General features: G+C 42.0%; 2 protein-coding genes across 2 annotated transcripts; one reads left to right on the top strand and one right to left on the bottom strand.

The window, feature by feature from the left end:
• Positions 1-1,064: 1,064 nt before the first annotated feature.
• Positions 1,065-5,894, top strand: LOC147621834 (uncharacterized). Its single transcript, XM_086823508.1, has 3 exons — positions 1,065-1,751; positions 1,837-2,005; positions 5,886-5,894. The coding sequence occupies exons 1-3, from the start codon at positions 1,120-1,122 to the stop codon at positions 5,892-5,894; spliced, it is 810 nt and encodes a 269-aa protein (XP_086679634.1). The 5' UTR covers positions 1,065-1,119.
• A 453-nt stretch (positions 5,895-6,347) lies between these two features.
• On the bottom strand, positions 6,348-7,374 carry LOC147621833 (uncharacterized). The gene is made up of 2 exons (XM_086823615.1): positions 6,847-7,374; positions 6,348-6,771 (listed from the first exon to the last, which is right to left on the bottom strand). Exons 1-2 carry the CDS (start codon positions 7,357-7,359, stop codon positions 6,355-6,357), a joined length of 930 nt encoding a protein of 309 aa, XP_086679741.1. The 5' UTR covers positions 7,360-7,374; the 3' UTR covers positions 6,348-6,354.
• Between the last annotated feature and the right edge of the window lie 3,882 nt (positions 7,375-11,256).

Genomic DNA, 11,256 nt, shown 5'->3' with positions numbered 1-11,256 from the left:
TAGCAATGCGGCATATTCTTCTCTTTCATCAATGCTCGCGCAATCTCAGCAATGTGCCTGTTTTTTCGCTCAGCAACTCCATTTTGCTGCGGAGTGTATCTGCATGTATACTATCTCCGAATACCATTCTTCTTTAAATATTCAGAGAACTCATTGGAGAAGTACTCTCCCCCTCCATCTGACCTTAGGCACTTTACATATTTCCCTGTTTGCTTTTCAACCAAAACTCTAAAGTTCTGAAAGTGAGTGAACACCTCACTCTTCTCTTTCATGAAATATACCCACACCATTAGGGGAAGGTTGAGGTCTATGGGGGCCCTTTAAGCTGCCATATTATGTTTTTAAGTACTTTTGCTTAAGGACTCTAAGCATACTTTGACTAGGCCTGACAAGGGGATCTTTATGCATTCATTATTTGAATTTCTATTTTTTCAAATATATATTTGCTTGAGCTAAAATGGGGGTAACTTTTTGGTTTCCCCAAATTCAAAATGGCTGGAAAGCCTTCCCTCCTCTCTTCCCTCCACGTTTAGCTCCCCCCCCACTTTCTCTCTCTATATTCTCTCTCTAAGATGCCCTCGTTTCTCTACCACTCTCTCTCTTCCCCTTTCTCACATTTGGGTGTGCCATGGCTCTGCATCTCTGATTAGTAAGCTTCCATAACCTCTGAACTTCCAAATGCAGATATCTCACACTCTCTCATCCTCCATGCCTCATCTTTTTATCATTTTCTGCTCTCTCTCTCTCTCTCTCTCTCTCTCTCTCATGTCTTTCCCCCATTGAAGTGCAGAAAATCCCTCTGTCAACCTCCATAGCTTCAAAGCTTACCATTTTCCATTCTTGCATTGTTTACCATACATATCCCCTACTTCTGTCTGCAATCTACATCTCTCTCTCTCTCTCTCTCTACTGCATTATGCTGCAAAACCTCAATCTACCATTTTCTATGCCTCTTGCCATCTTCCTTGTCCTTTCTCCTATTACCTAATCAGAAGATCTATGGCCTTCTAATATTTTTTACAGCAAAACTTCATTGCACTCTCCTCAGAATACCCTATCCTCACTCTTGCATTGTGTTCTACTAGAAGGTCTTTTCAGCATTGCCTAACCCTAAAGAAAATGCCACTTGAAGATATATCTAACAGAGCCCCAAAGTTCAGGTTACATGTAGATTTGGCTGCTGAGTATGCTACAATCCGCAGCACAAAATCAAGTGGTGTGACCGATGTGCCATTGGGTACTCTTCGATCACAAGGGCGAAAATGTATTGACCTCTGGACGAATGGATTCATATACCCTATTGACCCGCTCACCAATGCTCCACCTCATTTTGTTAATATCACTACATTTCTTAGTTATGTAGGTGATGGAGCTAATGGTCTATTTGGCTACTGTAGGAGGCTTTCTTTTGTTGCAGCTCAGGAATCGCATTCAAGACTGCATTTCCGAGGCTTATGGCTTGAGTTGCAGAAGCAACACAAGAAGGACATTGATAGGCTTGAAGAAGTGGTGAACAACTTGAAAACTCAGAATCAGGAGCTCCAGCAGAACAACTTTTTGCTTAAGCAGGCCTTTGATAATGAACGGGACAAGGTGAATGCAGCCAAACAGGATGCACGAAACAAGCAACGACATCTTGCAAGCCTGAAGAAGCTTCCAGTAGGCTTTCGACAACGGAAAAGAAAGCGTCAGTCCCTAGAAACCTTGGCAATCCTAAGTGGAGCAAGAAAACGACGTGTACGAGCAACAAGGTAACTTCTATTCTTGCCATTGTTTTGCAGGCCTTTCTGTTTTGTGAAACATATTGATGTTATTTTGTATTTATGTTCCATGTAGAGATATTGCTGGGGATATGATGGGATATGAAGGTGGTGCTGAGGAATGTAGAGCAGGCATATTGAAACATGTTGTTAAGTTATCAGACATATATAAGCTGCTAGAAGATCCCACATGCAAAATATCCAAGCAAATCCGAAACAGAATTTCTGGAGAGCTGCAAAATATGGTAAGCCCCATACAGATTATGGATGCATGTGATAGTGCTGGTGTCAGTAGGAAGGGATATGAAGCCATCTACAGGGTGTTTACACTAGGTCATCGTGCTAAAGGTTTTCTTCGACCCATGCTACCAACTCCATACAGTGTAACCATGGCAAGAAAAAGTGCAAACTCAGAAATTGCAACCATGTTAGGTGGCTACCGTCATGTGGAGGATGCTCTGCCTGTATGTACTACAAAGGTATTTGAATACAACAAGTACAACAATGTCTTTATTGATTTAAGGACCCTTCAAAGAGCTATGATTTCTTATTATGGTCTAAGCATTGAGGAGTGCCAAGGTCAGGCTGTGTTTGTGTTAAAGCTTGATGAGTGTCAAATTGTAAAAGGACGAAAATTAGAAAGAGTCAGCCTAACACTTATGAACAGGGCTATGAAAGGAAATCTGGAACAGGATGATAATCTTCTTGACTGTAGTGCACAAGCCTCAAATTCCAACAAGGGAAGTCAATCTCAGGGAAAAGATTACTATGGAGTGCAATCAGAAAAGAATATATGGTGGTTGGCAGCATTTGAGCTTCCACAGGAGACGAATGATACATTGCGATGGTACCTTACCCGAACAGGCATCCCAAATGTCATATCATTGCAATCAAAAGGAGAAACTTTGCATGTGGAAGATGCAGGAACATTTACAGTTGAGTGGCACATGGCAGGTGATTTAAAGACATTGAAGTGTATGCTGGGATGCAAGCTAGGAGCAAATACTTTTTTTCCATGTATTTATTGCTGCCATTCAAAATCAGAGTATATTGATCGCGGCAAAGCTTCAGGCAAGGTTGCAGCCACCAAGACTACCAAATCTCATGCAAAGGGCAAGAAAAATGTACAACCAACTTCAATGAGTGCAACGCAAAACAAAGATCCAAAGAAACCTATGCAATGGGTTAATGGCATCATGAATTGTAATACCAATTGTCCGCCTAATCGTGATCAAGAAGATATCTCATGGAGCCCTATATTAGAGATTCCACTTTCCCGTGTTCATATTTGCACGCTTCATGCTAGGTTACGCATAATGGACAAATTACTGAAGTTACATATCAATTATGCATGGAATATGGAGCCTGAACATCTTCGCAACGAATGCATCAGTAAGCTGGAAGATGTCCTTTCAAGTGTGGGGCTTCATGGTGGTGCTGTAAAGCTGACTAAGGATACTAAAAAGTCAGGACCGGGTCAGGATAATCCAAACAAAATATGCATGGGTGGGTCCAAAGCAAGACACCTTCTCTCAAATTACGAGGGGTACAATAGTCACACAAAATATGAATTATGGAAGGCCATTTGTGAATGCACCACTTATCGTGGGAATAATGCAGAGCTTGGTCTCAAGCGGGCAAGGCTGTGGGAGTCACTTGACAAAATGATTCAATTGCTAGAAAAGGCTCCACTTGTTGCCGAGGAGATTGCAAACTTGAAGACTGCAATACATACATTTACTCAGCAAATGGTTGATGCATGGGGAGAAACACATATCACCCACTATATGGTATTTACCTTTCTATCTATTTACTGATATTAATCGCCAAATAGTAAAATTCTGATATGATCTTTGTTGCAGCACATTATATTTGCCCACACACAGTTTTTTCTCGACGAATATGGTCCAATGGCAATTTGGAGCACCCAAGGAATGGAGCGCTCTCATTATCAAGCTAAGGCAGCATACTTTAAGAACACGCGACATGGTGGAGGTGGTAAGGAAAAAAGTAATGCCTTGCATGAGATGTTTAATTGGTTTTATCGCAGTTTGGGAGGTCGACGCCGACAGAAACCAAAAGGGCAGGTGTCATTACTACGAAGGGTTGTAAAAAATGTCAATCTGCAACGAGCAATTGCATGGCGAGCATCAAGTGCCGTGCATGGGATGCGTGAGTGGTTCGCTGCGCGGAGGCGTATGGGTCGAAAATGGGTTCCATATTAGAAAATTGTAACCTTTTTTAAGTTAGAGCTTTTTTTATTAATGTCGAGATTTTTTTTATTAATAAGTTATTTTTCAAAAACTATATAAACCTGTGAAAGTGAGTTTTAAAATTACATTTTCACATTCATTCAGTCGTGTAAGTCAATGGATGGCTAGAACTAAGCACACTGCACGCAAAACTGAGAACCCAAACGTACCGTCTGGTGCACACAACTTAATACACGCAGTAGCCGCGGCACAGGCATTTCAACAAGTGCAAAAACGTATCAAAAAGAAGCATACAAGCATGGACAGAGAGGTAGAGACCAGACAGGAAGATGTACAGCCGGATGTGTTCTCAGGACTGGACAATATTAAGGATGTCTCCAAGCAGCCTGGAGACACCGGCTCATTTAGAGCCACGCGTACACCATTCCCCCGACCTCTCTCAGAGGCTGAGCAGCAGGAGCGTGTGCTGGAAGAGCAACAACGCCAGATTGATGAGGAGGAGCATAGAAGAAGAGAGCAACAGCAAGCCCTATTCCCTCAGCAGCTACAAGAGGAGCTAAGGGTCGCATTTGAGGAAGACCAGGAAGCACTTCTGTGTATTGAGCAAGAGCAGTTTCAACAGGCTGCTGACTTCTATGAAGCAGAGGAAATAAGCCATCGTGAAGAGCAGGATAGGCTCTTAGCACAAACACTACATGAGGAACTTGAGAGGCGTCAGCCCCCGTCTCCACCTAAAAAACAAAGAATAAAGATTCGTGTCAAGAGAAAGAAGGAACGTGCAAACAGGCAGCAAGAGGTGGAGATGGAAGATGAGGATCGACGACAATTAGAGGAGCAAAGGGAGAGGGAAAGACTGGAGCAGGAGGAGCAAAGGGAGAGGGAAAGACTGGAGCAGGAGGTGCAAAGGGAGAGGGAAAGACGGGAACAAAGAATTCAAGAAGCACGCAGATTAAAACAAGAACAAGAAAAGAAGAAGGCAGAAGCAAGTAAGAGAAGACTAAATCTAGATCCAGCCGAGCAAGAAAGGCGAAAAAAATTTAGAAATGATAGACAACCATGGGAAGAGAGGTCGCATCCACCACCACCCCCCGTAGCCAACAAGAAGAGAAGATGGAAACCAGGGACCGTGGCTCTGCGAGAAATCAGAAAGTACCAAAAGAGCACAGACCCCATCATGGCGAAGGCCCCCTTTGCAAGAGTTGTAAAAGAAGTCATCGACAAGTACAGTGACAGGGTCACTCGGGTACAGAGTACGGCACTGGAGGCCCTCCAAGAGGCGTCAGAAACAATTTTGGTCTCTCTGTTTCAAGATTCGGTGCTGTGCCATGCTCACGCCAAAAGGGTGACCCTAAAGCCTGTTGACATGGCACTTGCACTACGTTTACGTCAGGATAAAGCGCTCCATAAGGAAGGCTTTATAGGATAGGATTAAGCTTTTAGGCGGCGGCCTTTGTGCCTTTTGTAATCTCGACATTGTAATACATTTTTTTGAATCTATAAGATATTGTCAATGACTCGTTAACCAACGTATTCATTTGTTTCAACTGTTATAAAAGCAGACATTTCATTTCTTGTACTGTTGTTTGAATGAGAGAAACTGTTGATCATGTATTAAGAGCCTTAGTTAAACAGGAACAAAATTTATATTACTGATAAGGTGATTGTGAAACATTATGTTGTTATACGTGGCATTGTTGTTGGCACTGAACAGAGGATCCTTACATAGTGCAGAAACAAAATTATATTGAATTTATTTTCGGTCCGAAAAAAAGGCTTAAAGCTCAATAAGGCCTTAGAAAAGCTCAGGGACAAAAAAAAAGTTATTTGGTGCTCTAAATCACCTGGTGAAGTCTGGCATTAGATAGAACATTTTTTATAAAAGCAACAGTTTTCTTTTTTTTTATGGTTCTAGGCGGAGTAATCATCAAAATAAAGTGCACACAATGCATTTTTTTGTGAAAAAATGATCAAAAGAAGGGCTGTGCGCTACGGCGCGAATTTAAGCCTGCCCTGCATTTTGAAAGGCTGAAATTCGCGCCGTAGTGCACAGCCATTTTTTTTTAATTTTTTGACTCTATCCAAGAGTATGTGCACTTTTTTGATGAAAAATATGCTTACAAATATCAAAAAACATAAAAAATTCTGATTTTTTAAAAATTGTTCAGATTTTGTACTGCCAGATTTCGGCTGGATGTTAAGTGACATTCAAAGAACAAATATTTGATCATTATCAATGAAATTTCTTACACATTCACATGCCTGCCAAAAGTTTAGAGGGCACAGTGCTGACACATCAAATAAACAAGAGAAATGGTTCAGACTTCTTAGAAACATTACAATTAAAAAAGTATACATTTTGTATTGATTTCGTAGAAAGAAAATTACAAGTTCCTGAGAAGATTTCTGAGAGCTTCTTTAGCTTCGTCACTCTGTGTGGTTTTCTCACCTAGGCTATTAGCTATAATAATAGGATTGGTTACACCTTTGGAGATTGAAGTGGCACAGTGGCTTAGCACGTGGCCGGTGTAGTTGCCTGCAAATGTGTACATGGCTGCCTCCCTGCTAATAAGTATACATTTGTTTGCATTATTTGCTAGCCCATCTTCGGTGAGAACCCCACTTAGAGCTTTACACTTGATGAGCTCTGCTTGTGCCTCCTCAGAGTACTCTAAATGGATTACTCGAATAAATGATGGAGAGAGGCTAGGAAGGTAATGAATCAGGGAGGTGTCTCGTCCATCGGATTGCACACGAACTCCACCTCCACGTGCAGCAAACTTGTCAAAAATATAAGCTTTCTACAAGAGAAAAAAATCAGGTGTTAGTAATAACTCACTTATAAATATGAAGGCACAACTTTGATTTAAACCCACCTCAATGTCATCATCACATTGGCTAATGCGTGGGTTGCATATGTCTATACTGCTTCCACGCTGCTCAACTGATGTATCTACATGCAAGCGCTTATGTGGTTGAAATGCTTCTTGAGGGACACTTTCATACTCTGCTGCTACATTTTCTATAGCAACAAGAGCATTGGAAACAGTTGCCTCAATTGTACGTTCTGTATCATAACCTTGGAATGCTAGCGCTTTGGTAAGATCATGGTCATCAAAATCAATCTGTACACCTGCAGGCTGTTGCTCAAGTGTGTCTTCTTTGCAGAAACCAGACCCAATTGCTAATATGCTTAAGGCCTCATCCTCCCTTAACCCCAAGGATTTACAAATGTCATCAAGGAAAAGAAATTCCTTGTTATCCATGATGATGGGATTCAAAGTGGTTACATCCAACTCAGGGATCTCTTCCACAATTTCATCCCCTTCGAGGTCACGATGAGGCTCTTCATCCTCAGTTGACCCTTGTTGGAGAAGCACCAAGGCCATGGACGCTTCAGCTTCTTCTGAGAAAACCTCTTCCACCTCACCTTTGGATTCCTTCACAAGAGCTGCTTCCTTTTTCACTGCCTTTCCCTTCTTTTTTTCTGTATCCCTGGCTTCTTGCAAAAACAGTGCTAACGTCATATCCCATGAAAGGAAGGTGGTGCCTACATTACCAACCTGCAATTCATAAACGGTGTCATCATCTTCGACCCTATAATTGCTAGATGTAAGCCCTTTCAAAAATCGGTTGAGCCTGAATCGGAACGACTTGTCACCATGGTACAGATGCCTGATTAAGTCCACTGGAACCCATTTAGTGGTGGATTCAGGCAATTGCACGACATATTGTGCCACTACATCATTCATGTACTGGACCTGCTCTTGAAAAGCCTCTGCATGAAGGTCTATAGTTTTTTGCATATCGATCACCCCCTCAAAAATGGCGATGTTCTCACCTGCACCTGCTGAGAGCCCAATTTTCTCAAGTTTTGCGCGTAGCGAGTTAGAGCTTGAAGCCATGGCGGGATATTGAAGGGAAATAGAAACTGCAAGATCTTAAGAATGAAATGAGCTTTATAGAGCAAAACCTATTCTTATAAAGCATTCCACTATAAAGTTTAATAAATTTATAGAACATACTTAAAAATTTTAAATTTAACAAAATTAAAATCCAAGTTGCAGTGAAATACAGAGGACATTGGGACTATGGTGCAATCAATAATTTTGTATTCAGAAGTACACCGCTACAAATTATCGCCCAAAATCACTCAAAATGTTACCTAAGTCTGCAACTTAACAGTCTTTCAAGCTAAGGACCCTAGGGGGCTCCAATGACACACAGAGTGTATGTTTCTCTGACCTTTGACACATGGGTCGATTAGAAACAACAAACTTGAATTGGTTCCTTACATTAAAGGACATGACAATACGATCTCTCAACTGAGCAAAATTCCAATCATCATTAACTACCACTGTATGCTCCTCTCCTGGGTGAACTTCAATATGAAGTTCTACCTCCTCCCTAGCATAGAGATCAGAGTCCAAAGCCTCCCATTCACCATGCGAGCATTTCCACCTTCTAATAGGGTACACCATAGTTAGATTTTGCTTGCCTATCTGATACCTGCATCTTACCATTGACATTACCGCTGAGCACTTTATTACATCGCCCTTATGTTCTGCCACCTTGGTGGTCCAGTCGCCTTTTAGAAATGTATCTAGAGCTTCAAAGGCCCCATCTTTGCTTATCCACATTGTTGGGGTGCGATGGAACTTGCCTGCTTTGAAAATAGCAATAAACACATGTAAAGGCATGAAAAGAGATACACTTATCCTGTGGGATCCATATGCAGCCTTTAGGCTTGACTGAATGTCATGGAAAATCCTGCGCTGAAAGCTCTCCATTGTAGTGGGGTCTGGAATGGGCCATTCCGGGCTATTTAGTGCAGGAGGAGAAATTGGCTCAAGTGCTCCAAACCTTCCCCTCTGTGGCACAACATATGTTGCAGCAATGAAAAATACTCCTCTATTTGCAAGTTCGGAACTTGTTTCCCCAGCATACATAAGCCTACCTAGATCAACATGACATGCTTCGAAGGTCCCTGTAAAACATTCTAGAGGCTGCCATTCCACACATGTTGAAGGGAAAACATTTGCATACAATAGAATACATTGGAGTTCTTGATATTCACATAGTCTTCATGCAAGCATTTCTCCAAAGCAAAGAAACATTAAACAAGGACTGAAACGTGGTGAGTTCTCATCTTCAAGATGTATTTGGCTTGAGGTGTAAACATGTTGCACCTTTGCAAGCCGCTTTCCATCCTTGTTGCAAACTTTGAATTCTAAGATCCTTCCTTTCCAGTGATGGCTTGTGGAAGCCATGTGCCTTCGAGGAACCTTGTGTGCACCCCTCAAACTGGGCTGCATTGTTATCCACATGAACCGCTTAAAAACGGTAGGAATCCAATAACCTTCATCATCCTGTACTGTGGAAATAGCCATGGACTCGATAGTGGATGATGGCCTGCGTACACACTGAAGAGCCATAGATGGCCCAAATGAAAAGAAAGTGAATGTTAAGAATATGGGAAAAAAGCAAATACCTGCTCAGAGACAGAGAGAGAGAGAGCTAGCTAAAGCTTCAAAGAAGTTTGCTGCAAATCCATACACACACACACAATACACACACACACACACACATGCACACACACACAGAAAGCTAAACCTTCAAAAGAAAGCAAATGAGAGATTGCATTAGGTGCCTGCATGCAGAGAGAGAGAGAGAGAGAGAGAGAGAGAGAGAGAGAGAGAGAGAGAGAGAGAGAGAGAGAGAGAGAGTCTGATAACAGAGCTTCCTCTAGAGAGAGAGAGAGAAGGGCTGATAACAGAGCTTCCTCTGAGTAGCTGGTAGCAAAGAGCTTTCCTCAAAAGAAAGCTAATGAGAGATTGCATTAGGTGCCTGCTTGCACACAGAGAGAGAGAGACCTAGAGATAGAGTCTGATAACAGAGCTTCCTCTAGAGAGAGAAAGAGGCTGATAACAGAGCTTTCTCTAAGTAGGTGGTAGCAAAGAGCTTTCCTCAAGTTGGGGATGAAGATAGGGCTGCAAGTGAGGGTGTAGTGAGTGGTAGATGGGGAAAGTGGGTTAGTCTAAAAGGGAGGAGAGAGAAACACGCCCCTACTTTTGGAGGGAAGAGGGAAGTGAGGGGGGGTAACTTTTTGAAACTTTTCCTTTAAAAAAATATTTAAAAAAAAGATATTGAAGATTTTCTTTGCTGGCAGATCTGAAAAAGGCAAGATTCCACCTTTGACCACAAGATTTAGGGTCTTAATCAACCCAACGTTTTTGTACACATGTATTTTTCCTATTGGCCTTCACACTAATCATCTCCTTAATCTCATGGCAGCTTAAAGGGCCCCCATAGACCTCAACCTTCCCCTAATGTTTCCTTGTGTGGTCATCAATGAAAGTCACATAATACCTGCAACCTCCCATAGATATGGTCTTCGTAGGACCCCATACATCTGAATGCACAACATCTAGTGCATTTTTGCTCACATATCTGTTACGTGGAAACACATGCTTTGTTTGCTTCCCAAATTGGCATGCTTCACATATTTTCTGCATACCTTCCACTTTAAATTTTGGCAGCCCTGTCACAATTCCTTTTGTCTGCATAGACTTTAATCTCTGCACATTCACATGTCCAATTCTTTTATGCCATATGTCTGTGTCTGCAACAATTCCTGAACCGTTTGCAAACATCGCAGCACTCATCTCAGGCATGTCTACATCCAACGTAAACATTCTGCCCACTCTGTTGCCTTTTGCAACCAACCTGCACTTGTCTTTAAAATCTTCAACATAACATCCATCAGGGTTAAATCGAACCTGCAAACCCTGCTCAATCATCTGGCCAACTGAAACCAGATTCTTTGTTATGCTCGGTACATGAAGTACATCTGCAAGGTACTTCACTTTGCCATCCTGCATAGACAATGGCACATCTCCAATGTGGGCAATTGGATGAGCAGTGTCATCCCCTGTTTCCACAAAACCTGGTCTTTCCGGGTTTTTCATCTCCTTGAACCACTCTCCATGACTCGTCATGTGGTTCGAAGCGCCGTAATCCACATACCATACATTATCCTTTTGTGCTGCATCAACATTTTCAGACATGGCATTCACAACATGCTGCATAACAAACAACCTTTCATTATCCTCATTATTTCTGCTTGAGGATGCATAGTTGTTTTGCTGCACTTTCCTATTTTGCATGTCAGCCTGCTTCTTATAACATTCTGACTGCACATGTCCAAGCTTACCACAATAATAACATTCACGTGCATCATTATATTGCCTTTGCCAATTTCCACGGCCTCTTTGACTCCCCCTGCC

Source organism: Cibotium barometz, chromosome 29 (assembly GCF_041138505.1).
Source record: "Cibotium barometz isolate CiBa-2024 chromosome 29, ASM4113850v1, whole genome shotgun sequence".
NCBI classification, from domain to species: Eukaryota; Viridiplantae; Streptophyta; class Polypodiopsida; order Cyatheales; family Cibotiaceae; genus Cibotium; species Cibotium barometz.
This window is presented reverse-complemented; position numbering and strand designations above follow the sequence as displayed.

Coding starts and splice junctions, on each gene's coding strand:
- LOC147621834 (XM_086823508.1), top strand. CDS start 1,120: ATGCCACTTGAAGATATATCTAACAGAGCCCCAAAGTTCAGGTTACAT. Junction 1,752..1,836: donor CGACGTGTACGAGCAACAAG/GTAACTTCTATT, acceptor TGTTCCATGTAG/AGATATTGCTGGGGATATGA.
- LOC147621833 (XM_086823615.1), bottom strand. CDS start 7,359: ATGGCCTTGGTGCTTCTCCAACAAGGGTCAACTGAGGATGAAGAGCCT. Junction 6,772..6,846: donor AATGTGATGATGACATTGAG/GTGGGTTTAAAT, acceptor TTTCTCTTGTAG/AAAGCTTATATTTTTGACAA.